Raw genomic sequence first — 26,259 nt, forward strand, 5'->3', positions numbered from 1 at the left:
GACTCCACTAAGGGCCCGCCCACAGACCGATTTCCGGCTGGGACTTGAATGAGTGGCCCCGGACGGTTAGGAAGATGGAGAAACGGTAGCTGGAGCCCTTATCCAGGAAGATGCGCTTGGGTAGCTCGTACTCGGCCTTGAGGTCGTAGATCTTTTCGTAGTTGTCCATGTCAATGTGCACGTTACCCGCGCTCTGCCAGTTGCTCGCCAGGTAGAAGTAATAATCCTGGGGCATGGGAGGCGGGAGGCAAAGTCAGCACCCAGAGAAGGGGGACGGTGTGTGTAGGGGGGGAGGGGTCCGGGGCCGCCCCTCCCCCGACTCGCAACCCTCTCCATGCACCTGGTCCTGTTTCTTGTTCTTCCACCAGCGCCAGGTGGAGTCGTGCACAGGGTCGGCGTAAGGCTGCAAGGGACCGCCGGCACGGTGAGCCGGATGGGGCGGAGGGGCGGGGTGGGGTTCCCCAGGTAGGAGGCATTTCCAGACCCCTTCCCAGTCTCAGTCCCAGCCCCTAAGCCAAACCCTGGCCCGCCCTGATTTCAGCCCTCCGGCCACACCCGCAAAACCATCTCCCAGAGCTCTGCTCAAGCCCACACCATCCCTTCGTCCCCCTTTAGCCTCAGACTTCCCGGCGGCTCCTCTCTTGTTTCACCCTCCGCAGTCCTTCTTTCAGTTCCGCAGGCCTTGCCTTCTGGGCCTCCTCCACAGTCCAGTCTCAGACACGCCCCGGCCTGGGACAGCCCCCCCCCCAGCCCCGGCCGCTAGGCGCCCACCTTGTTGTACTTGGAGTGCAGCCAGAGCAGGTAGTAGACGAGGCCCTGATAGACAGCGAGCGAGTTCTCGTTGTGGAAGCCCGAAGGCTCCAGGACGCGCGGCGGCTTCGCCCGGTAGCGCTCCTGGCGCGTGTAGATCTGCGGGTTGGGCAGGTCCCGCAGGTGCATCACCGTGAAGGGGCATAAGTTGGTGAAGGAGAGCGTCAGGTGGCTCCTGGTCGGCGGCAGTGGGAGACCGAGGCTGACATTTCCGCGCCAGCACCCAAGGAGCCTCCACAGGCCTGTTTCCCACCCTGCGCTATTGACTCCCCAAATCACATCCAGCCATGCCCTTCCTCCTCGGCCTCAGCCCCTGGTGCCCTGGACACGTTCCCCTGGGTGTACCTGGGTCCCTCAGACCAGAGTCCTGGACATCAGGCTGGACTCCCCTCCCCCTTCCTAAGCGTCCTTCCATGTCCCCCTTAACCCCTCCCCCAACTGCCTCCCAGGGCAACTCTGCAGGTGACCAGAAGGATCGTTACTGAACACCTTAAAGTCTGACTGGGTATTCCCTCCCCTTAATCCCACCAGGGTTCCCCAGGATTCTCAAGATGAATTCCAAGTTCCTCCCTGTGACCACTTTGTCCACCCTGCCATCAGCATTGCACCATACTTGCTCTCAGTTCTCAAACACCCAATCTCCTTTCCTCCTCAGGACCTGCGCACATATGGTTCCCCCTGTCTGGGACACCCTTCTCCATTTAATTACCTGGCCACTTCTTCCTCACCCCTCAGGTCACGGGTCATGCACATCTTCCTCCTTGAAGCCCTCCCTGCTTTCCCCTTTCCCCAGGCTGGGTTAGGTTCCTCCTTTGAGCATCCATATGCCCTGAGCTCCCCCATTACAGCCCTGAGGTTGTCCTTAGGGATGGCTTGGTCTCTCCCACTGGAATGGGAGCTTCGAGTGGACAGTGCCTGGGCGCTCTGACTACTGCTGTGGTCCATCCAGTATCTTCTCACCCTTGCTGCTGCAAGAGGTAGCGGTTGCTGAGTTGCTGGTACATTAGAAGCTGCTCCAAGGGCACAAGCCTCTTGACGAGCTGGCTCTGCTGGCCGTTTACAAGGTACACCAGCTGCAGTGGGAAGGGCAGGGCCATGTGAGCTGGTGTCAGCCACACTGTGGCTCCCCCAAATCTCCCCACAGCCCCCACCAGGTACCTGGTACAGATTGCGTTCTTCATAAAAGAGAGTGACCATAGTCTCATTGGGGGCGTAGAGAGAGGACTGTTGCATCATCTGCAGGCTGATGTACACCTCCCAGCCCTTGGAGGGAAACAGCTTGTACACCCGGTAGCTGCCCTCCTGAAGGTACCAGATCTGGGGGTGCAACAGCCAGGTGTGAGTGTGAGGGCCATGGGGACCTCTGACCCCACCTCTCTCTCTGCCAAGTGTGCTGGCCCCATTTATTGAGGGGTGAGGCTTGGGAGCTCACCCCCACCTGGGACCAGGTAAGCTCATATATCTTCTCTCTGTAGTGCCATCTCTCGACTTCCCAGAACCCAACCACCTCTGCTTCCAGCCCTCTCTCACCATGACAAGTTTCTTCAATGTTTCAGTCTGCTTGAGTTTCTGTTACTTGCAACTTAAGCATTCCTAACACATATACCCGCTAATGGCAGGGGTTTCTAGGGCCGAGCCCTCTTTTTTTCTTCTCACCCTTTGTACCCTCCGGGTCTCATCCCCTTGGCCTCAGTTTCCCATCTCTGCACTGACGTCTACCACCCATCACCCCAAACATTTGACTCTAGACCTCACCTCCTCCCGAGCCTCAGCCTGGAGGATCTCTTCCAGCCTCCAGGATGCCCCCTACCCCCTGGCATGTGCCTCTTCTGTGAATCCCTCCCTGATCCACACACTCCTAGAATAGGTCAGGCCTCTCCTCTGAATGTCCATAGGTGTTGTTTTCCCCTGCTGCAGCCTAACTACTCTCAACTGTCACGGTCTGGGAATGAGCCTGTCTTCCTAACAGCCCAGTGAGGGCAGGACCCAGGGCTGACTCAGTTACCACTATGTCCCCAGCACTGGGCCAGGCATCCAGTAAGTGCTCCGTATTTATGAAATGAACTGAATGATGACATGAAAGAGGGCCTCCTCTGGAAATCAGATCACTTAACTCTGAGCACAGGTCTTTCATTGCTGATGGGCTTTGGAAAACACACTTGGCTTCTTTGAGTTCCAGGGTTCTCAGCTATAAATGGAGGTTCTGCTGCCCTTCCCCAGGGTTCCTGAGGGTGTTCCCTCCCTTGGGTCCCTTTACCCTGACAGGGAGAGAAGGGAGACCCCAGGGGTTTGGGGTGGGGATGGGGCGGCAGGCCACCTCCTCCGTCTCTGTGACAATAGCTATGTCCCCAAGGAACGAGTTGACCAGGTACTTGATGAATAGCTCCTTGGGGAAGTCCGCCAGGTAGATGAAGTTTTCACTGTCATAGCTGCAGGGGTAGAGATGGGATCTTGGGGCACCTGGGCAAGGCCTCTGGAGGATATCTGCTGCCCCCAACTCCAGGCTGAACACAGCATAGGATCTGTTTTCTCACTTCTCCACTAGCCTTGGGAAGATGTGCAAAGGCAGCCTGGGATTCTAGCTTCTGCCCCTGACTCCAGACTATATCAGGGCTCCCCCAGCTTCCTCCATCCTAGTCCTGACCACCCCAGCTGGCATTTTCCCCATCACAGTCCTTGTAACTTCTGGACTTGGGCAAACTGAAAACTTGGTGACTTCAGAAAGGGCTCTAACCCTCTTGGGGCTGGGGAGGCAGAATATTCCTGGCCCTCTACCTTTGCAGGAGGAAGTTGCCCCAGATGAACAGCAGGTGGTTATATGGGTTGTAGGACATGCCCTTGGGCACCATTGAGAAGTTGGTATAAGACTCTGTCCCTAGGATCATCAGGAACTCCAGGCCTCGAGCTGGCCAGGGCAGAGGCAGAGTGGACACATCAGTACATGGGGTCACCTGGGCCCCACCACCTTTGAGCCCCCCACCCCCATCCCCCAGCCTTCCTCTCCTACCGTCAGGGATGAATTCTGGGATGGTGTAGAGGACGGCCAGGTAATCAGTGACTACAAGTAGAGAGAACACAGCAAAATCTCCTGAGGCCCTGAGCTCTCAAAACCTGAAACTAGGCAAGTCACCACTTTCCCAACCCCTCCAAAAAACCCTCTAATGGCTTTCCATTTGAGCTTGTTAGCCCTTAGAGTTTCTTTTTCTTTCTTTTCTTTTTTGTTTCAATTGGGGAAGGGGACCAGCCAAGTTGTTGTTCTTCAATCTTAGTTGTGGAGGGCGCCAGTCGCCATCTGGCTGCCCGCAGGCAGCTCGTGGCCTCTAAGCTCAAGGTGCCAAGTTCATTCTTAGTTGCGGGTGGGCGTAGCCACCATCCCATGCAGGAGTTGAACCGGCAGATTTGTTAAGAGTGCATGCTCTATCCACTGAACCATCCGGGTGGCAGCTCAGCTCAAGGTGCCAAGTTCAGTCTTAGTTGCTGGCGGGCACAGCCCACCATCGAACAGGCAGTTAGGAGCACGTGCTTTCACCAGCTGAGCCATCCTGCCACCTGTTGGCAGTTCAGCAACAGCTCAGCTCGGGCACAGCGTCACTGGCCCATGTGGGAATCGAACTGGTGGCCCTGTTGCTCAGAGCTCGCTCTCTTACGCTAACTCTTAAGCAACTGAGCCAATCGGCTGGCCCTAGAGTTTCTTTATGTGACACAAAAAGGCACTGCCTCCGAGAAGATACAGTCCTGTTGGGGTGCAGGACTTGCCTCCTCTGACTCCTCAGCTGGGGAGTGTAGTGCACAGCCTATACAACTGCAGCGGCAGCCTGATTCTCAGTTCAGGTAAAATAAAAATAAAATCTCCTTGTTGTGTTCATCTCTCCAATCTCCTTCCCTTCCCTTTCCCTCTCTGTTGCAGTCACATTGACTTACTCTGTTTCTCCAGCCCACCAAGCCTGTTCTCCACCACTACCCCTTACACAGACGTGACACGAGCAACATTTCCCTCCTGTTGTCTGCTGTGTGCCCAACACCTCCCCACCCTCCGCCATGGTGCTCCAATTACCCATGTCATAGCTGACCACTTGGAAATATTTCCTGGTAGCGATGTCTTCAGTCTCCACCAGCAGCAGCAGATTGTAGCTGCCCGCAATGTATGTGGCCCAGGTTATGGAACAGGTAACAACTGGTCGGGAAGGGAGAGGTCCAGAGCAGTCCCCAGATCCTGACCCTCTCCATCACCTCGCTCCTCTGTGACTGCCACCTGTAACTCTTCACCTCTCCCCAAGACACTGCCATCCCTTCCTGGGACCTCTCCCACCGCTCTCCCCTGCTCTCTCACACCCTCGCTCCCCACACCTGCCCACTGCAGACCCACCTGGGAGGGGAGATGGGTACCTTGTATCCCTTTGCACACGGACTGCTGCCTGGGCAGCATCTTGAAGGACACATGGCCATCTGCAGAGCGGGGCAGGTCCACACTCAGGCACTTCCCATTCCCAGCCAGTTTGGCACCCCACCACAGAGGAATGCCCACCCTTCCTGCCCCATCAATCTTTGAAATTCCAGGGGGCAGGTCTCACCCCCTGGCCTTTTAGTCACTCACACCTGGCCTATCAGAGCATGGGTAGCTCTGGTCATAGTAATTGGCTCAGGTCTGGGCATGTGACCCAGAACTGGCCAACCAGAGTCCACCCTGGGATTCACGCTAGAGCTAATGGAGAAGAGGCTGCTCTCATTCTTTTGGGATGACTCAAACTGGTGGGAGGTGAGGGCCCTGAGCTCCTGGGGGCCATTCTTAATCCCCACAATAGAAGTATCTACTTGAAAATGAAGCTAAATCACAGGGCTCAAATAATAAACCCTTTTCTAGTACTCACCATGTCCCTAGAATTGTTCCAAGACCTTTATATATGCCAAGTTGTATAATCTTTATAGCAACACAACGAAGCAGGTAGTACTATCATTAGCTCCATTTTGCAGATGAAGAAATGAGACCCAGAAGAGGTTGTCAAATCACTTGTTGAAAACCACAGGTGACTTGGGTTGGGTGTACTGGAGTAGTCTCACTCCAGACCTGTGCTATTGGTCACTATGCTATACTACCTTCCAAGACATAGATTCCTGATGATATACCATGTGAGCCCTTGGATCCAACCATGCCTGAAATTGGCCCTGGTCTTTTCATTTATTTAAATCCACAAGTTCTTTATGTATAAATGATTTTTTAATTGGGCTTCTGCCCTTTGCAACCAAACATATCATGAAAGGTATATAAAACATCCCAGGCACTGCCCCTACGAATGCCTTAATCCATCCCCACTCACAGGGCCAACCTCCAGCCTGGGACCCCTCTTTAAGGCACATAGTGAGGGTGAGGGCCAGAGGTCAGAATTCATTGAGGTGAGAGGGCATGGAGGGGTCTCTTGGGCTGCCAGAGTCCCCCACCCTTACCTGTGATGGTCCCAAAGTGGAAGTAACCTTCATGCTTGCCAGTGGTGAGGGCCATGATGTACTCGGAGCCATTGCCATGGAAATACACGGGGCATAGCTTCTTGATACACTCATTGGCCAGCACACGAACCCAGTTCCCTGTGGGGGCCAGCATGGGGCCTGAGGCCCAGGCATTTGGACCTGGGACCTCGGCGCCCCATCCACATTTCCCTGGCCTTAATGAGCCTACTATCTGTCCTCTCACTGGAGCAGCTGTTCAGTGTGGTATCTGAGGGGCCCCTGGAATAGGGCCTCAGCTGCCTTTGAGAAAATCCTCCTGGCTCACATTCTGTCCATGAGGTTCAGAATGGGCTGATCCTACCCTTGCATTCCCCTGGCCAGAGCTATTGGTTCTGAGCTGGGCATGTGACCAAGTAGGGCAAATCAGAGACAGTGTCAGCTTGCAATCACTAACAAAGAGATGCTCTTTCCTGGGATCTCTGAGGGCATAAAATTTGCAGTTGTTGAGGGGAGAGGGATCACCATGGCCAACACTGGAGGGGCCAACAGCTACAGTGAGGCCCTGGATCCAACAAGTTAGAAACCAACGTGCTCCTGGGTTTTTCAGCTATCTAAGCAAATAAATACGCCTCCCCTCCACACCGTTTTTTTTTTTGGCTTCAGCCCATTTTAATTTGGTTTTTCCACTGTCAAAGTGCCCTAAGTTAGAAAGGGACAAAAATGGAGCTGTTGAGAATATGCATTAACTATTGAAACATAGGTGACAATACAAGTTTCTGTGATCCTCTAAGTCCAAGTGACTCAATAAGGTGCCTAAATGACATCTCTCATTTGGGAAGGGGGAAAAAAACCTATGAGGACTAGAACTTTGGTATTTAAAAGATGAGGCAAAATCAAGTCTCTTTTTCTTCTCCGATCAGTCTCCTTTATGGCTGTGCCTCTCCGACAACCCATCTCTATTTCTCTCTCTCTCTGACCTCTAGGTCACTCCTCCCCCACCCCAATTCCTCTCTTAGTATGTCTTTCTCTGTCTTTCTGACACTCAATATGTCTGTGTGAGTGCGTGTGTGCGCTTGCATGCATGTGTGTGTCCTCTCTGTCTCTGCTCCCTCCCTTCACTCTCACATCTTGTTCTTCCTCCAACTGGTTCATAGATCCTGGGAAGGTATGGATGAAGGCCCCACACCAGCATCGAGAGGGTGGAAAAGGCCGCCACAGGGTGGGCAGGATGATTCAGGACCTTGGAAAGTCCCCCCAACACCCTCCTCCCCACCCACGGCAATTCCAGTCCCAGGTGCCACAGTGGATGGGTTCACTCAGGTGACCCCCTAGGGCTCCAACAGGCAGTTTCCTTGCCTGAGGTGCCATCAACGCCCAGGCACGTGACCCAGCCACAGCCCCCTCACCACTGCCACGGTTGCTTTGGTGGAGTGTGATATAGGTGCCTGTGAAATAGTAGACAAGCTGGTTCTGCCGAATGAAGAGTGTGCTCTCGGTGGCGATGGCGTCATAGATGGTGGCAGTGAAGCTGGCCTGGGGGCAGTAGAAGGAGCCTACCCAGCAACTGTCAATGCTCAGCTGCAGAGGAGCAGAGACAGTGGTGAGCAGGTGGCCTTGGCCTCAGCCTACGTCCTGCCTTGGGGAGAGGTGCCTGCTCTGACAACTGCTTGGGAGGGACATGCTGCTAACACCAGGGTGCCCTCCTTGCTCACCCTGAAGCAGCACCTTAGTGGCCAAACTCCCCCAACATGGGCCACAGAAGTAGGCAACCCAGGCCAGAGCCTGGGACTTTGTATGTTCCCTAGAGTTGAGCAGTGCACAGCGTCTTCAATGGTGCTAAGAAGTCCTGGTTTCCAAGGACACTGAGGGTTGTACCAATGTGGATATAAAAGATCCCATAGTTGGCCCAAGGCACTTTTTTATAATCCGATTATACCTTGAACACAATTTGGTGTCAGGCTGACACTATCTGAACTCACTGACTGATTATTAACACTGGCAATATCACCAATAGTGGGGAAAAAATGGAATCTAAATTTAATCCACCTTCTAGATCTCACTACTAGTTTATTGGCAATATGAGGTGTTATGGACTAATTGTGTTGCTCTTCCCAATTTATATGTTGAAACCTTAATCCCCCAATGTGACTGTATTTGGAGATAGGGCCTTTAAAGAGATAATTAAGGCCCAATGAGGTCATAAGAGTTAGGCCCTAATCCTATAGGACTGGTGTCTTTATAAAAGAGGAAGAGACACCAGAGAGCTCTCTCCACTTGTGAACACAGAGAAAAGGCCATGTGAGGACACAGCGAGAAGAAACTTTTTGCAAGTCAGAGAGTTCTCATCAGAAACCAACCCTGCTAACACCTTGATCTTGGACTTCCAGCCTCAAGAACTGGGAGAATATAAATTTCTGTTGTTTAGCCACCCAGTCTGTGGTGGCTATTTTGTTATGGAAGATAAATATACAGGGTCAGAGGAAAAGTGAATTGATTCCATGAAGAAGCAAGCAGCCAAATTCTATAGGACAAAAGGCCTGGTTTTTTAAATTGCCTGAAAAAAAAAATGTGGTTGGTGGGAGGACAGAGGGGGGGAGCAGACTTACAGGTGAGAAACGCATTAAGACACGCAACAGCCAAATGCAATGTGTGGGTCCTGATTCAAACAAACCAATTTTAAAAGACATTTTTAGATAATTGGGGACAATTGACTATGGCCAGTTTAGATGACATTAAGATGTTATTGCTAATTTTGCTGGGTATTATAATGGCATTATGGGTTTTTTTTGGTTGTTGTTGTTGTTTTAAGTCCTCATGTGTTAGAGATACTCCCTCAAGTCTTTCAAGAATTTACAGGTGAGGGCTGGCGGAGTGGCGCGATAGTTAAGAGCTGGGTTGGGATGCCAGAGGGCCCCGGTTCGGATCCCACATATGAAGGCCAGTGACACTGCCCTCTACAGCTAAGATGCTGAACAACAGGTCAACCTGGAGCTGGGCTGCTGTGAGTCGCTGGCGATGGTGTCGGCTGCAGCCCCTGCTGCAGTGGGGTTACCATGGGCTACCGTGTGTAGCCAGAAGCCAGCGTGAGTGACCAGCAGCCACCGTGAATGGCAGTCCAGAAACCAGCGACTGATCTGCCTCCCCTGGGAAGAGCGCAATGATGGTGCCAACTTGGGCGAGTGAAGCAATGTCCTCCACAGCTAGACTGAAGAACAAAAGGACAGCAACTTGTCTGTTTGCCTTCCCCCAATTCCCCAATAAAAATCTTAAAAAAAAAAAAAGAATTTACAGGTGAAATGGTATGATGGCTGGGATTTTTTAAAAACCAGGAAAAAAATGGTGGAATGAAAAAATAGGCAAAATGTTGATAATTACTGAAGCTGGGTTTATTATACTATTCCCTCTACTTTTGTGTCTAATTGAAATTTCCCACCCAAAAGTGAAATTTTCCACTAACTTTTCCCATAAAAAGTAGAAATCAGAGCAAAACTCTAGGCTCTGCTGCTGAGGGAAATTTCACCAAGTTAAGAAGAACATGAACATTCCCACTCCCCTTACCTTATTCAGCATCATAAGTGTCCTTGAAAATGTTATTTCTAAAAGAGCCTAGTCATCCACTAGGACTATCGGGGTTGTTGCTATGCCTGGTGAAACTAACCTGTGCTCTCTAAATCTGTCATTTTGATTAGCTGTCATACTTCATGTATTACACCATTAATATTTGAGTGATGCTTCTGTTTTCTGGAAGAAATACTTGGAAATTCTCTTTGTTAAATTATTGGGTTGTTGGAAAAGTCATGATGTATTTTGTCTATGTTTTTCAAAGGTCATTTATTTATATAAAGAACAAAGATCAATCAATAATATATTGCCCGTTTTGTTTAATAACCTTTTGCCATCTTTCAGTGAGCTTCATAAGTCCTCATTCATAGAAGGACCTGTCTTTATTTGCGAAAAACTGAACAAAGTGCTGATTTACAGCCTCATCTGAATTGAACGTTATACCACGCAAGGAGTTTTGAAGACAGCGAAACAAGTGGAAGTCTAACGGCGCAAGGTCAGGCGAGTATGGTGAGTGTGGCAACACATCCCATCCAAGCTCCAATAATTTTTGATGGGTGATCAAACTTGTATGTGGTTTCACGTTGTCACGATGGAACACAACTCCTTTACAATTAACAAGCTCTGAATGTTTCTGAATGATAGATTCATTCAAACTGTCCAATTGCTGACAGTACACATTCAAATTGATTGGTTCCTTGGTAGGAGCTCAAAAAACATGACACCTTGAAATCCCACCACACTGAGAGCATAACCTTCCTCTGATGAATGTCTGCTTTCAATGTCATTTGAGGCAAATCATCACATCAGGACCAAGACCGTTTGCACACCACATTGTTGTAAACAATCCACTTCTCATCACCAGCTATCAGTCGCTTCAAAAAAGGATCATTTTCCTCACGTTTAATGAGAATATTGCAGATGTTTATACGCGCCGTCAAATGAACTTCTTTGAGTTCATGTGGAACCCAAATATCGAGCTTGCTTACATATTCCAGCTTCTTCAGGTGGTCATGAATGCTTGAATGATGGATGTTCAATGTTTCTGCAATCTGTTGTGTCATGTAATGTGAGTTTGACTCGATCAATGCCTTTATTTTGTCGTCATCAACCTCAGTGGGCCTCCCTGACCGAGGAGCGTCGTTGAGATAAAAATCACCAGCACCGAATTTCGTGAACCATCATTGACACTGATGTTCTTGTAGAGCATTGTCACCCTAAACTTTCTGCAACTTTTCACAAGCTTGATGCATGTTCTTCCCTTTATGGAATTAAAACAGTAAAATGGCAAAAATGCACAGTTTGGTTTTCCATCTTCAACTTGTTGTAAAATCTCTAAAACTCAACCAAATCGCTCAATTTTTTTTCAGAATGAAGCTAGGACGGTCAGCTGTCAAATGACATAGCAATAACATAGATGCGAATGACTTTAGTACTTCCAAAAATAAACTAGTGCCATCTGTTGCAAACATGCATCATGACTTTTCTGACAACCCAATAGAAAAGGATCACCATACCTCCCCTCTTCTCCCACATACATGAGGAAAAGAAAAGTTGTGGGTCAGCTGGATTTCTAATTTGAGCAGCTTGAGAGTTCTGATTCATTTAACTCAGTAAGAAGCATGTTAGGTTTCCCTGGCCACAGTGATTAAGTCAAATGGGTAAACAGCCTGAACCACACCAAGTGGAAGGAATCTTGTGATTTGGGGGGTAAGGGGTAGCGGAAAAGATCTTTTCCACTGGATGTAGGCCTGAGATGATATAGTCTCTGCAGTTCCAGAGGACAGAGCTGTTTGACCATAAAGTCAATACAGAGGAACCAAGAGATGGAGAGAGAGAAATTCAGTCTTGGTGACATTGTTTGAAATCCTGGGTCAAGCCGCACCTGAATTTTTCCATTACATGAACCAACAAATTTCCTCTTTCACTTTTGGCAGATGGCTAGTTGAGCTCCCAAATCCATTTTCACACATTCTTTGTTAGTTGAGTTTTAGTAAGGCATGTGCCACCCAGGTAGAAATTTTATTTCCCAGACTCTTTTGCAGTTGTATGTACCCAATTGACTATTTCCTCACTAATAGAATGTGAGTGGAAGTGAAACTTGCTTAAGAGAAAACAGCTTGCTCTCCACCTGTGTTCTTTCCCCTTCCCATTGGCTGGGAGTTGGACATGGGCAGGGCCCAGCTTCAATCATACAAATGAGATCAACATTTGGGGCCATTGAAGCAAGAAAAAAGAAGGGATGTGGCTTTCTCACTTCTGGACTGTTAAGACAATAAACGATAGCATCTATTTAAGCTATTCCCTCCCTTTCAGGGGTCCTGTTTGTTACAGCATCTAAAATCAACCAATACACAGCTGAGGAGAGCTGTGGGGTGGGGGTGGGGATTCCTCTGGAATCCCAGGGGCAATCTGGAAGGGAGTGGTACGGTGAGACAGGAGGGAGGAAAGGAGAGGAGAAAGCAGCCTGGGAGAAAGCCCCATGATTCTCATTCTTTAATGAGAATGAATGGGCTTTTATTTTGGAGTAATGGAAAATTTTTGGAACCAGATACAGTTGGTGGTTGCACAATATGAATGTACTAAATGGCACTAAATTGTTCACTTTGGAATGGTTAATTTTATGAATTTTATTTCGCCATGATAAATTTAAAAAAAAAAAAAAGAAAAAGAACAAAAAGAAAGATGCCCCCTAGGGCCGGCTGAGTGGCTTAGTTGGTTAAGAGCTCGCTCAAGAGTTTGAGCTCTGAGCAACAGCGGTTCGAGTCCAGCCCGAGCTGAGCAGCCGCTGAGCTGCCAACAGGTAGCAGGATGGCTCAGCTAAAAACAAACAAACAAACAAACAAACAAAAAAGAAAGATGCCCCCCAAAAAACAAAAAAACAAAACACACACACACACACACACACACAAATGAATAAAAAATAATAATAAAAAAAAAGAGGAAAAAAACGATGCCTGAAGTTCAAATGGAATTCTTTGTTCCTGTGACATAAGGCCCCTTCTCTGCCCTCCAAACTTCTTCAGCAGAACCCACATCCCTGTGGTGTGTTTGGGTCAGGAGTGAGAAAACTGAGCAGTATCTGGAAAGACTTGGTCCAGAACAGAGAAAGCTGACACCAGACCAAGAGACGGTCTACAAACTGAACAAGTTCAATAAAGCAGATTCAGAGCCAGAGGGAACCAGGAGAACATTAACCTACATGGGATGCTCAGAAAACATGGGTGGGGTTTTCAACCTTGATGGGAAGAGGTTAAGGCAACCTTTTGGGGTTGCTGTGGAGTACAACTGTTATCTCAGACACGCTTAACAACCGGCATCTTCTCCCCTCAACTTGTGGCAAAGCTACCCTGATTTCACTCTGGGGGAACCATCCTTTCTCTGCTTCTTGTCTCAGCTGTCCTCCTCATAAAAATGGAGATCACGACCTGTGCTAAGCCAGCTGGCATTTGCCATTATTTTGGGACACATGACCAAGCTGGACCAATCAGGACCAAGGAAATACATTTCAGGCTTTTTAAATAGCTATTTGGGAAAGAGAAGCTCCCATTTTCTGGCCTGGGAATTGGGATTATGTGAGCCACTTTGAGGACAAGACTAATCCAGAAGTGGAGAGGAAAGCTGAAGTTCTGATTTGAGCCCCGAGTCAGGCCGTGCCTGAAGCCTGCCCTGTGCCTGAGCTTTGCAGTTAGGGGCACATACTAAATCCACTCATCTGCTTAAACCAACCTGGGTTGGCGTTCTGCCTACAGCTGCACCAACTCAAAGGTGTTTCTGTCATTGACACCAAAAGAACCTTCCTTCAGACTCCCCTTCCCCAGTCTGGGAATAAGATAGGATCACAATGCCAAATTTGAAACCCTTGGGGCCAGATGCATGTTGCAACTCAGAATTTTCCAGGGTTTAGAAGGTAGTGTGGCCCATATATAGCATTCATATGTAAACCAGTGGGGTCTGGGGCAGCACCCCGAAAGCAAGCTCCTTGATATTTCTGTAAGGCAGGATCTGAATATTAACAGTAAACGGGATGTGAAAAGACTGTCAGCAGCCTTTATTAGCTCAGGTCACGATTTCTTGACAAATGAATTTTAGTCCTAAATTTGTGAAAATGCCATTTTCAAAGCTTTTTGGGTTTCAGAATTATAAATAATGGGCCGATAAATAATAATAGCTTTGGCTCACATAGTGCTCACTCTGTGTCCAGCTGGTATTAACTTATGTCATCCTCATAATGATTCTATGAGGTAAATATGAAGATTATTCCCATTTTACAGGAGGGGAACCTGAGACCTGGGTGGGTGAAATGACTTGCCTAAGGTCACATGGCCAGGAGGTGGCAGAGCCAGGATTTGAACCCAGGCTGTCTGGCTGCGGAGTCTTATGTCCTGCCTTCATGCCATCTGCCTCTCGTGGGGGCTGGTGTGTCTTTGGGAACCCTTTCTGTAGCCCCAGGCCATTTTAGGGGCTGAGACCTAGCACCTGTCTAAAGGCCCCAGCCCACCATCTGCCCTGTACCACTCACCTCCACGAAGAAGAAGTCCTTGAAGCTCGTGTCAGTCAGCAGAACAGACTTCTCCTCAGGAATGCCACCCAGAATGAGCACAGGTGCCTGGTTCACGGTGTACCACAGGGGCCTCGATGCAGCATTCACAAAGTACCGGGGTAACAGACTGAAGAGCTGCCGGGGGAGGAACAGGAGCTCTTCAGCCCCCTACTCTCCCATGACTCCATCTCATTTCAGGTTAAAGTCCACACCCTGACCCACGAGGCCCCACACAATTTGCTCCTGGCACCTCTCTGACCCTATGCTCTCCACTCATCCCCTCACTCTCTCTCTCTCCCAGCCACATGGGCCTTCTCACTGCTTCTCAGACTTACCAGGCATAGTCCCACCTCAGAGCCTTTGCACTGGCTGTTCCCTCTGTATGCAATGCTTTTCCCCTAGGATCCACATGATTCTCTCCTCTGCTCCGTCAAGGCTTTACTGAAATGTCAGCCTTCTCAATTCTGCCTTTCTTGACCATTCCATTAAACACTACAGTCCCCTCCTGCACAGACCCAATCACCCTCACGCTGCCTGAATTCTCTCCAGAGCACTTCTACCTTTTAATCTGCTACAGGATGTACTTGATTTCATGTTTCCCGGTTTGGTGTCTGTCTCTCCCACTAGAATGTCTGTCAGCTTTAGGAGGACAGGGACTTGGGTCTGTGTGTTCACTGTTCTGTTCCCATGGGGCCACACTGTGTGCTCAGTAAGTGCCTGCTGAATGAATGAATGGATGAATGAATGAAGAATATGGGTGCAGGAGCCAGGCAAGCACAGTTTCAAGTCTTGTTCCACATGTACTGCTGAGAGGCTCTGGGCAAATGGCTCCATCCGTTTTTAGCCTCAGTTTTCTTCTCTTTAAAATGGGTGTGTGGGAGCACCTTCCCTCATAGGGTCAGTGTGAAGATGTAATGTATTTGTGCATTTAGTAGAGCCCTTCACCAGGGGCCTGGCACAAAGTAAACGCTCTGTAAGTGGGGCCTGCCATTTGTTTGGGAAGTTATCAGGGCTCCGGCCCACTGTCTTCTACTGTCCTCACTGTCCGGGCCCCCTTACCTCATTTCCCACAGTGAACTGGAGTTTGTCGTCTTGCTGTCTCTTCAGGAAACCATTGATGTTCACCTGAAACCTGGCAGCAAGTATGGTGCAGGCACAAGTGAGCGTTTCAGTTTCAGGGGCTCCTGTCATAGCTCACAGCCACCTCCCTGCCCTATGGTCTTTGGTCTCCCTTGGGTCTCCTCCCTTTGGTCTCCTCCGGTCCTCTTTGGGGGTCTGGGGAGAAGGAAGTCCCTCCCAGAGTCTGCCCCCTGTCCCAGGCGTGTGGGGAAGGGCACCTTTTATTGGGAATGAGAGGCCCCAGGCCATTGCTGCTGACATCCACATGCATGACCACGCTGCCGTTCTTGACGGGCATGGGTGTGTACCAGCTCATGACACACACCTCCTCTGCGTTGCACTGCTCTGCTGGTAGGCAGTGGGAACTGAGTCTGCTGGGGGTGGGGGGGCCTCCCAGCGGCACCCTCCAGACCACAGACCACTGGGATCTCCTTGCAACTCCCATGTCCTTCTCTAGGCCATGGAACCCACTGGGGCCTTGGTGTAGCCCCATTTGGCCAGGCCATGGAACCTGCTGAGGCCTCCCTGTGCCCTCCTCCAGGTCACAGACCCCACTGAGGGCCTCCAATAAGCCCTATACACCCTCTAAACCATGGGCCCTTTGATGACCCCAGACTCCCCTCCAGGGCCCCTCTGAGGCCCCTAGCAATCTCTGCCATGCTCGACTTTTCCAGGAGCCCCTTATGCTCACCTTTGCTGCGGAAGGGGGCTGCCTCCATCTGGATCTGCAGCTGCTCTAACTTCCAGTGATTGATGTTAACGGGGGACTGGAAGGTGACCAGCACCACAGGCTTCAGCCCTGTCAGGTGACCCTTGCGGACCAGGGCCTCAGAGGACTGAGGGTGAGATGGCCCCACAGATGTGTCTTTAAGATAGCCTTTGGGTCCTCCACCCCCACCCACAGCCTTGACTCCACCTTTAGTAGCCTGTCTTCTTGGGCTGGGTGGGGAGAACAAACTTTCCACCATGGGAAGGTCAGAGAACATGGCCTAGGTATGGGGCTGGGGTGGGGGACAGGCCAGGCTAAGAGAGGCGTAGAAGGGCTAAGGGCTATGGAGAGAGTCAGGTCTTCCTAGAGGAGGTGAGTCCAGGGCCAAGGTCTTCAGACAGAATTGGAATGTAGGAAAAGTATACAGAAGGGCAGCATAGGATAAGCAAAATTGTTTTGTTTTGTTTTTAAGATTTTTATTAAGAAATTGGAGGAGGGGAACAGTGTTGGGGAATTGGGGAAGGGGACCAGCCAAGTTGTTGTTCTTCAATCTTCGTTATGGAGGGCGCCAGCTGCCATCTGGCTTCCCGTCAGCAGCTCGTGGCCTCTAAGCTCAAGGTGCTGTGTTCAACCTTAGTTGCAGGTGGGCGTAGCCACCATCCCGTGCATGAGTCGAACCAGCAGCCTTCTTGTTAAGAGCACACGCTCTATCCACTGAGCCATCCAGGCGGCAGCTCAGCCAAGTTCAGTCTTAGTTGTGGGTGGGCATAGCCCACCATCGAACAGGCAATCTTGTTGTTACACCAGCCGAGGCATCCTGCCACCTGTTGGCAGCTCAGCAGCAGCTCAGCTCGGGCGCAGCGTCACTGGCCCATGTGGGAATCGAACCGGCGGCCCTGTTGCTCAGAGCTCACGCTCTTAAGCCAACTCTTAACCAACTGAGCCACTCGGCTGGCCCAGCAAAATTTCGACAGTGGGAATGAGCCTGGCACCCAGAACTGCTGGCAGCCTCTTCCCTCACTTCAGGGATTCCCAGGCCCCCTCTTGAGGCTTCCACCCTCCCTGCAGAAATGAGACCCTCTGCCATCCCCACCAGTCAGAGGATAGTCAGGTTGTGGGGCTGGGGCCTGGCGGTGAGGGTGGGATGGGGCAGTTGGATAGAAAGGAACGGGTAAAGAGTGTGAGGGAGCAGCCAAGGATGCCAGGATCCTGGCTGGTCCAAGAAGGGCAGGCAGGGCTTAGAGTGGAGATGGAGGAGGGAAGAAGGGTGTTCCAAGTGTATGGAACAGCATATGCAAAGGCTTGGACAAATCCCCAAGAGAAGGCTGCATTCGGGCCACTATGGATGGGGGGTGGGAGTGGGCTGGGAGACCAGGGTGAGACATTTAATGGGTCTAACCACCTTTGCACAGGCTCTCATCCTGAATGTCTCAGCCAGGGCTCTTTCAATCCCACCAAATATATGTGTCCTAGCCCTGGCTCTGGGTTTCCAATCACAGGGTAGCAGATGCTGGTGGGACCTCCTCCCTGTCAGGGCAACAGTGGCCACGCCTACCCTGGTCCTGTCAACCCTCAAATCCTGCCTAGACCATGCATCAGCTGCCTCCCTGGTCTCCCTGCTCCCATCCATCCCTTCCCCTACAATCTGTACCCCTTACACAGCAGGAGGGAGCCTGTGAACACCTGAGTCACACATCCCTTCTCTGCTTAGAACCATCTCATGGCTCCATCTGACTCAGAGTGAAAGCCAAGTCCTCACTAGGGTTCTGGAGGCCCTTAATCACCTCCCAAACCTCTCCTTGCCCACTGACTCACTCTGCTCCAGCCACACAGGCTTCTTCCGGTCCTCATACACACTGGCCTCTTTCCTACTTCAGGACTTTTGTGTTGGCTGTTCCCTCGGCCCAGAATGCTTTCCCCAGTTCTCCTCACAGTCGTCCCTTTTCATTGTTCAAGTTTCTGCTCAAGCCTTTTCAGAGCGATCTTCCCCAACCATGCAGATAACACCTTCCTTTCTAACATATCACCTCATTTTATTTTCTTCTTTACGTTGATTACCCTTGATAAATTATTTTATGTATTTACTTGCTGATCGTCTGCTTCCCTGGTGGGCTGAATCCATAAGAAAAGCCTGGCAGGGCTGGTCGAGTGGCTCAGTTGGTTAAGAGCTTGCTCAAGAGTACAAGCTCTGAGCAACAGGGTCGCCGGTTACATTCCCACATGGGCCAGTGAGCTGTGCCCAGGCTGAGCTGCCACTGAGCTGCCAACAGGTGGCAGGATGGCTCAGCTGGTGAGAGCACATGCTCCTAACAAGGTTGCCTGTTCCAGAAGGTGGGCTATGCCCTCCTGCAACTAAAGACTGAACTTGGCACCTTGAGTTGAACTGCCCCCCAGGTGGCTCAGGGGATAGAGTGTGCACTCTTAACAAGGAGGCTGCTGGTTTGACTCCCACATGGGATGGTGGCTACACACACCCTCAACTAATTGAACACAGCACGTTGAGCTGAGTGGCGTGACTAGACTTGGAGCTGAGCTTGCTGTGCCTTCCACAACTAAGATTGAAGGACAACAACTTGGCTGTTCCCCTTCCCCAATTCCGCAACACTGTTTCCCTCCCCCAATTCCCCAATAAAAAACAAATGTTTAAAAAAAAGCCTGGACATGTTATCATTGTATCCCCCCATTGTAAAGAAAGAGGATCTGACTCATAGTAGGTGTTGCATGAACAAATAAAGGTATTATTACTGCATTTTTACAGATAAGGAGAGAAGGTTCATGGAATAAAACTCTATGCCCAGGGTTAGACTCTGGAAACTTGTTGCTAGCATTCACTGAGCCCTTCCTATGAACAAGGCACTGTGCTAAGTGCTTCACACATATTTAATCATTTTATGAAGTGAGCATGATCACTACCATACCCTTGTTAAAGATGAGGAAAGTTTGGTACAGAGAAGTTAAGTAACTTGCCTGAGATCACACAGCTATTATGTAGCAGAGCTGCCATTTGAACCCAAGCAAACTAGTTCCAGAGCCCAAAGTGTTAACTATCATGCTATACTTCCTCCAAGTAAATGTTAATCAGTGGCAGATTCAAACCCAGGTCTGCAGCCTCCGGAACTTCATTTCTAGACCACAACATCCTACTGTCTTCAAAAAGCTCACTTGAGCCAAAACAGTCTTGCAAAAGAACAAAGCTGGAGGACTCAAACTTCCTGATTTGCAAACTTACTACAAAGCTATAGTAATCAAGACTGTGTGGTACTGGCATATGGATAGACATATAGAGCAATGGAATAGAATTATACCCAGATATAAACCTTTACATTTATGGTCAATTGGTTTTTGACAAGGGCGCCAAGACAATTCAATGGGGGAAAGAATAATCTTTTCAACGAATGATACTAGGATAACTGCATATTCACATATCAAAGTTGGACCACTACCTCACACCATATATAAAAATTAACTCAAAATGGATTGAAGACCTAAGTGTAAGAGCTAAAACTAAAAAACTCTTAGAAGAAAACATAGGAGTAAAGTTTTATGACCTCTATTTAGTCAAAGCCTTCTTAGACAACACCAAAAGCACAAGCAACAACAACAAAAAATTGATAAATTGGACTTCATTGAAAATAAAAACTTTGGTACTATTTTATGGTATGTAAATTATACCTCAATAAACAAAATCTTTGTACTTTAAAGGACACCTTCAAGAAAGTGAAAGGACAACCCCCAGAATGTGACAAAATATTTACGAATCATATATCTGATAAGGAACTAGTATCAGGCTATATTAAGAAAATTTACAGGGCCGGCCAAGTGGCGCGATGGTTAAGAACTGGCTTGGGACGCCAGAGGGCCCCGGTTCGGATCCCACATATGAGGGCCAGTGACACTGCCCTCCACAGCTAAGATGCTGAACAGCAGCTCAGCCTGGAGCTGGGCTGCCCATGAGTTGCCGGCGACGACGTAGGTTACAGTCCCTGTGGCAGTGGGTTGCCATGGGCTACCGTATGTAGCCAGCAGCCAGCATGAGCAGCCAGCGTGAGCATCCAGCAGCCGCAGTGAGCGGCTGTCCAGAAGCTGGCGACTGATCTGCCTCACCCAGGAGGAGCGCAGTGATGGTGCCAACTTGGGTCAGTGAAGCAACGTCCTCCACAACTAGACTGAAGAACAAGACGACAGTTCCCCTTCCCCCAATTCCCCAGCGCTGTTCCCACCCCCCAATTCCCCAATAAAAATCTTTTACAAAAAAAATCTTTAAAAAAATTTACAGCATAACAATAAAAAGACAAAGGGCCAGCTGAGTGGCTCAATTGGTTAAGAGCTCGCTCAAGAGTGTGAGTTCTGAGCAACACTGATTTGATGCCCAGCCCGAGCTGAGCTGCAGCTGAGCTGCCAACAGGTGGCAGGATGGCTGAGCTAAAAAAATAAATAAATAAAGGAGTAATAAAAAGACAACCCAATTTTTAAATAGGCAAAGGACCTGAATGGACATTTCTCCAAAGATTGATAAATGGCCAATGAGCACATGAAAAGACGTTCAACATCATTAGTTATGAGGGAAATGCAAGTCAAAACCGCAATGAGATACCATTTCATGCAGATTAGGATGGCTATAATTTTTTTAAAAATGGACAATCGCAAGTGTTAGTAAGGATGTAGAGAAACTGGAACCCTCATATATTGCTGATGGGAATGTAAAATGGTGCAGCTGCTTGGGAAAACAGTCCGGCAGTTCCTCAGAAGTATAAAAGAGTTAATATATAACCCAGCAATTTTATTCCTAGGTATACACCAAAGAGAACTGAAAACACATGTTTACACAAAAACATGTACACAAATGGGCATAGCAGCATTATTCATAATAAAAAAGTGGATATAACCCAAATGTCCATCAATTAATGAATGGATAAACAAAATGTAACACATCCATACAACTGAATATTATTCAGCCATAAAGAGGAAATACTGATACATGCTATAATATGGATGGGCCTTGAAAACATGCTAACTGAAAGAAGCCAGCCACAAAAGGCTACATGTTGTATGATTCTATTTATATGAAATGTCCAGAATAAGCAAATTCATAGGGACAGAAAGTAGATTAGTGGTCTCCAGTGGTTGGAGGGATGGGGAAGGGTTTCTTTTTGGGGTGATGAAAATGTTCTATAATTAGTGGTGATGGTTGCACAGTTTTGCGAATACACTAAAACTACTGAATCTCACTTTAAATGGTGAATTTTTATGGTTTGTAAATTACATCTCAAAATTTTAATGGCAAAAAAGCTTACTTGAGCACCTATTATGTTCCTGGTGGGACACTGGTGATTTTGTGAATCCTTAAGGTCCCCAAGGTCTGGCGGTGCCACTACTATTAAAAAATGTCAGGCATGGGTAAACTGAGGTCCACACAGAATGAGCCCAAATCCGCTGCATTCACTCACCTCACCCTTGCAGGAGTAGTTGATCTTTAGGTAGTAAGGGAAGCCCATGTATTTCTGCAAGGAGAAGTTGGGCAAATGTCTAGAGCCCAGTGGGGTGCGGGGTCAGGACCTCTCCCGTTCGCCTGACCCCAGGCCCCTCACCTCGTTCGGGTCGATGGGCGCGTCCACCAGAAGGCTGAACAAAACGTCCACTGTGTCCAGGGGCTCTTGATTAAAGAAGCGGTCGCTTCCGTCGTTCTTACCTATCGTCTCGAACCGGTTCAGGACAACCTGCCAGGTGCACTCCTGGTTATCCTCGATAGCCCACAGCCTCCACGGTGACAACAGCACCGCCAGCAGTGCCCACAGCACCCACAGGACTCGGAGTCTTGGCCACGCAAAACCAGCAGGGGTCATCGCAGGGCAGCGTGCAGCCTGGCTGGAACCTAGAGAATGTTGGCGTCATCACCCGCTGGCAAGACTGAGGTGGGCCGCCTTCTGAGATGTCGCCTTTGGAGATCCCGCCTGGCTCCTGCGCTTGGCCCCGCTCCTGCACCTGGACTCGCTTCTGCACGTACTTCTGGCCCCACCCCTGCTCTTGACCTTGGCCCCGCCCCTACTCTTGTACCTGGCTCCGCTCCTGCTTTTTCTCCCGTTTCCCGCTCTGCACCAGACCTCGCTCATGCCCTAGGCCCTGAATCTGCTCCTTTTCCGTATCCCACCTCGGCTATTACTCCAGGTCCTGCCCCTACTCTTGCTCCTGGCCACGCCCCTGCTCCTGGTTTCGCTCCGTCTTCTCATCTCGCCCCTTAATCTTGCCCCTGTTCTTTGCTCTGTGCCTGCTCTGCATCCCTCCCCTACTCTTCACCCGGTCTCGGTTTCTGTTTTTCGCTTTGGCTGCATCCCACCTATTTTCCTCAGTTCTGCTATTCCCCCTGATCTCGCACTTACACCTGCACCTGCCTCTGGCCCCGCCCCCACGTCTTGCTCCACCCGCCCTCCTTTCTTCTCACCGCCCCTTTCTCCTCTCTCGGGCCCTGCTCTGGTACCGGGTCCTGCTCTGGTACCGGGTCCTGTACCAAGCCCCGCCTCTCTTCCGGTCCTGATCCTGGACCTTTTCCATGCCCCGCCCGTTTCTTGCTTAGAACTTGCTCCTGGCTCTGCTTCTTCTCCTTGTCCCGCCGCTGTTCCTCGACCCACCCCTTATCGACCCTCCCTTTCCCCTCGTCCTTGACAAGCTGTTCTTCCTCGGCCTGCTGCTCGCCCCGCTCCCTCATACAGCCCCGGTCCTTCGTAGAGACACATTCTTTGCCTTTCGATCTCTCCTCGCCCCACGCCCTCTCCTTGCTCCGCACCTTCTCATCGTTCCACGCCGGCGCTACCTTGTAGGTCAGCACCTCCTCGATCTTCACCTTCCCGCCAAACCGCGACACCTTTTCGTCCCACCCCTCTCCTCACCACCCCTTTCGGTGTCCTGGACAGCAACAGGCTCTACACCACGCGTCTTCGAGCCCCGCCCCTACTCTTCGCATCGTCTCTTAGCCTTTCCCTGCTTCTTGCCCGCCCTTTCTCCTCCCATCCCCTCCTCTGCCCGGTCCTTCGACTCTACCTTTCCCCTGCCTCTCCCATCCTCGCCTCCCCCCTCCCCCCCTGTGAAAGTACCAGGCACCTCCCTCTTCTCCCCACCCCGCGGTACCAGTCACTTAGGTCAAACCGGTCAACTGTCACTTGGCCGCTCCAGTCCCGGCCCTCTTGCCCGGTCTCAAAATGGCCGCCCGCACTTCGGCAACCTACTTCGCCGTTTCCGAGGAACACCTGCCTCACACGCCAGTCTTAACGCTCTTAGGGCTTGGGGGTAAAGGAAAGGCGATGCTAAACACCCAGGCGAGCGGGGCCTGGCCGGCAGAGGGTGCTGGGAACAAAGTTTGTGAACCTACGCGTCTTTCTACCCAATCTAAAAATTCTACACCTAAAAATAAAGTTTGGTCTCTTCCTGGGTATTAATTTGACTGCGGCTTAACACCTGTTCTACAAAACAGAGACAAATGCAGCCATCGCGTAGAGTTGTGGGAAGTCAATAAGATAACATGTGAAGAATGTCTGGCACAAGTAAATATTCAATAAGTTAACAATTTTCATTTGTAACTTTTTAATGAACTACAAAGCTGAATTTTCTCTAAACTCGTGTTTCTCAAACTTTAGAGTGCATTAGATTCACTAGAAGAGTGTGTTAAAACAGATTGTTGGGCTCCATCCCCAGAGTTTTTTATTCATAGGTCTAAGATGGGGCTGGAAAATGTCTATTTCTAGCAAGTTTCCAGGTGTGGGGACAAAAAACAAAATTTTCCTGCCACCTTTCTAAGTTCTTCTGGCTGGACAAATGATCAAATTAATATGAGACAGATTAACAGGAGAAAATGTCACAAGTTATTATAATTACGGATGTACATGTGGGGCTGTCATAAGATAGAAGACCCTAAGAAGCATTGGGCAGTTGAGATTATATGCCATTCTGGAGTTAAGGAGAGAGGTGGGGTTGTTTTGGACTTCAAAGGGCAAGAAGATAATTCACATGGAGATGGAGAAGCAAATGTTTGGTAAATAAACATTTGGTGAGTCATGTTTAACAATGGAACACAGAGGACTTTGATCAAAAAATGTCTTTCTAGGTTCCTTATCACACCTAGTTTATATATATATATATATATATATATATATATATTTAAATTTTTTTATTGGGGAATTGGGGGAGGGAACAGCGTTGGGGAATTGGGGAAGGGGAACAGACAAGTTGCTATCCTTTTGCTCTTCCGTCTAGTTGTGGAGGACCTGGCTTCACTGGCTCATGTTGGTATTATCATTGCGCTCTTCCCGGGTGAGGCAGATCAGTCGCAGGCCATTGGACGGCCACTCCCAGCAGCTCACGCCAGCTGCTGGCGGCTCTCGCTGGCTGCTGGCCACTTACAGTAGCTTACTACAGCCCTATTGCAACCCCACCGCAGCCTATGCTGTGGCCGGAGACTCACAGCAGCCCAGCTCCAGGTTGAGCTGTTGTTCACCATCTTAGCTGTAGAGGGCAGTGTCACTGGCCCCTCATGTGGGATCTGAATCGCAGCCCTGTGCTCAGAGCTGACTCCCAAGCAAACTCTTAACCAACTAGCCACTCAGCCGGCCCTGGCATAAATAAGTTCATATTAAACTATAGTCATCTGTGATGATAGTTCCCTTCCTGGAGCCTGTCCTCTATCTAAATTCCTTCAGGCAGTTAGAGGGAAGGTCAAAGGTTTTTCCTGAGTCTTTTGTTTCTTAAAAATAACCACCTTAAAATAATATCTCAAAAGGCTTATTTTGGGGTGGTAAAGTTTGGTCCCCCTCACAGGTGATGCTGATACTGATGGTCTGGGGACCACATCTTGGGAACCAGTACTCCAAAACATTCTATGACTCCCCAGGACCTCAGGGAAACCTCCAAAATTGATTTCAAGAGCCATGTATAATCTCACGTCTGTTGGCTTTCCTATCCAGCTCATCTCTTTTCTCCCAATAGACCTGTGTAGCCCACTGCCTAGTCACACGGAGCAACTGGAATTCCTGGATAGGGAGTGCTTTCTCTCCTCCAGACTGCGCACACTGTAGCACCTTCTGGAATATTATTCCCTACTTCATCAGCAGCTGACCACTTTCCTTCCCTCAGTTCTTTGTGATACATGACCAGCAGCCCCATCCCTCCCCTGACCACACTAAGCCATGACTGGGAATGGGTCTTTGTTTCTCACTGAATCACAGGTTCCCTGACAACACAGCCTAGGGCTTTCTCTGTCACTGTTATTCCTGACTCTGTCCAACACAAAATAGGTTTTATGTAAATGAACAGTTGATGGACGTCTACACTCCCCACCCCCACAGGCCAGGAAGGAATGACTTCATCCGAGGGAAGAAACTCAGCTGCTGTGTACCTGAGCCCTTCTAGATTCCAGAACAGAGTCAGAGACTGGGATCTTCTCACGGCACCCCCACTCGGGAACACAGCCCCTCTGGGGTGGGGGTGCCTCTGTTAGATCCTGATGCACCCTTGATGCCAGAGGTGGCCAACACCCACATGTCCATTAAGGAGACACTGAAATAACTTTTGGGATATGTGTCCTAGAGGAGGCACTGCAGACATAAAAAAGGACTGTATGTCCCTGGAACAGTCTCCAAATTACACTGGGTTGGTAAAAAAACCAAGGTGCAGCAATAAGAATAATATTTTTAAAAAGTATATAAAAATTATGTATTTATATATAATATAAAAAAGCAAGGTGCAGAAATTATACTAATCATTAGCCAACATTTTATTAAGTACCAGACACTGTTCTAAGAGCTTTACAGATATTAAGTGGCTTAATTCTCTGACAAGTCTATGAGGTAGGTGCTGTTACTGTCCCATTTCACAGATTGGCAAACTCAGGCACAGGGAGGTAAAATCACTTGCCCAAAGCCACAGGTCTTGGGAGTGACAGAATTCAGACTTATACTCAGGGACTCTGCCTCCAGAGTGCAATGTTAACCACCTCACCATACTAGGTATCACTTGTGTAGAGGGAAATAAAAAATGACACACATATGTTACACACATGTATATTCCTGGTACTTGCCTGAAAGGAGAC

The 26,259-nt window shown here is 49.5% G+C and overlaps 1 protein-coding gene across 2 annotated transcripts in view; it reads right to left on the reverse strand.

Moving 5' to 3' along the window:
* CATSPERG (catsper channel auxiliary subunit gamma) overlaps positions 1 to 23,164 on the reverse strand; it is a 32,465-nt gene extending 9,301 nt beyond the window's left edge. The window contains exons 1-16 of one of the 2 annotated variants that reach the window (XM_019666328.1): positions 22,966 to 23,164; positions 21,773 to 22,056; positions 21,632 to 21,685; positions 14,336 to 14,491; positions 7,659 to 7,830; positions 6,253 to 6,390; positions 5,197 to 5,256; positions 4,865 to 4,984; positions 3,818 to 3,868; positions 3,586 to 3,715; positions 3,128 to 3,239; positions 1,969 to 2,127; positions 1,771 to 1,883; positions 772 to 985; positions 341 to 403; positions 28 to 226 (exon numbers count right to left, since the gene is read on the reverse strand). In XM_019666328.1, the coding sequence (XP_019521873.1) occupies positions 28 to 226; positions 341 to 403; positions 772 to 985; positions 1,771 to 1,883; positions 1,969 to 2,127; positions 3,128 to 3,239; positions 3,586 to 3,715; positions 3,818 to 3,868; positions 4,865 to 4,984; positions 5,197 to 5,256; positions 6,253 to 6,390; positions 7,659 to 7,830; positions 14,336 to 14,491; positions 21,632 to 21,685; positions 21,773 to 22,027 (1,996 nt within the window). In that variant the 5' untranslated portion in view covers positions 22,028 to 22,056; positions 22,966 to 23,164. Of the gene's footprint in view, positions 1 to 27; positions 227 to 340; positions 404 to 771; positions 986 to 1,770; positions 1,884 to 1,968; positions 2,128 to 3,127; positions 3,240 to 3,585; positions 3,716 to 3,817; positions 3,869 to 4,864; positions 4,985 to 5,196; positions 5,257 to 6,252; positions 6,391 to 7,658; positions 7,831 to 14,335; positions 14,492 to 15,415; positions 15,489 to 15,693; positions 16,044 to 21,631; positions 21,686 to 21,772; positions 22,057 to 22,965 lie in introns of those variants that run through there. The other variant, XM_019666327.1, reaches the window with a different exon arrangement.
* Positions 23,165 to 26,259: the final 3,095 nt, after the last annotated feature.

This window comes from Hipposideros armiger, unplaced genomic scaffold (assembly GCF_001890085.2).
Source record: "Hipposideros armiger isolate ML-2016 unplaced genomic scaffold, ASM189008v1 scaffold_466, whole genome shotgun sequence".
Lineage (NCBI taxonomy): Eukaryota > Metazoa > Chordata > Mammalia > Chiroptera > Hipposideridae > Hipposideros > Hipposideros armiger.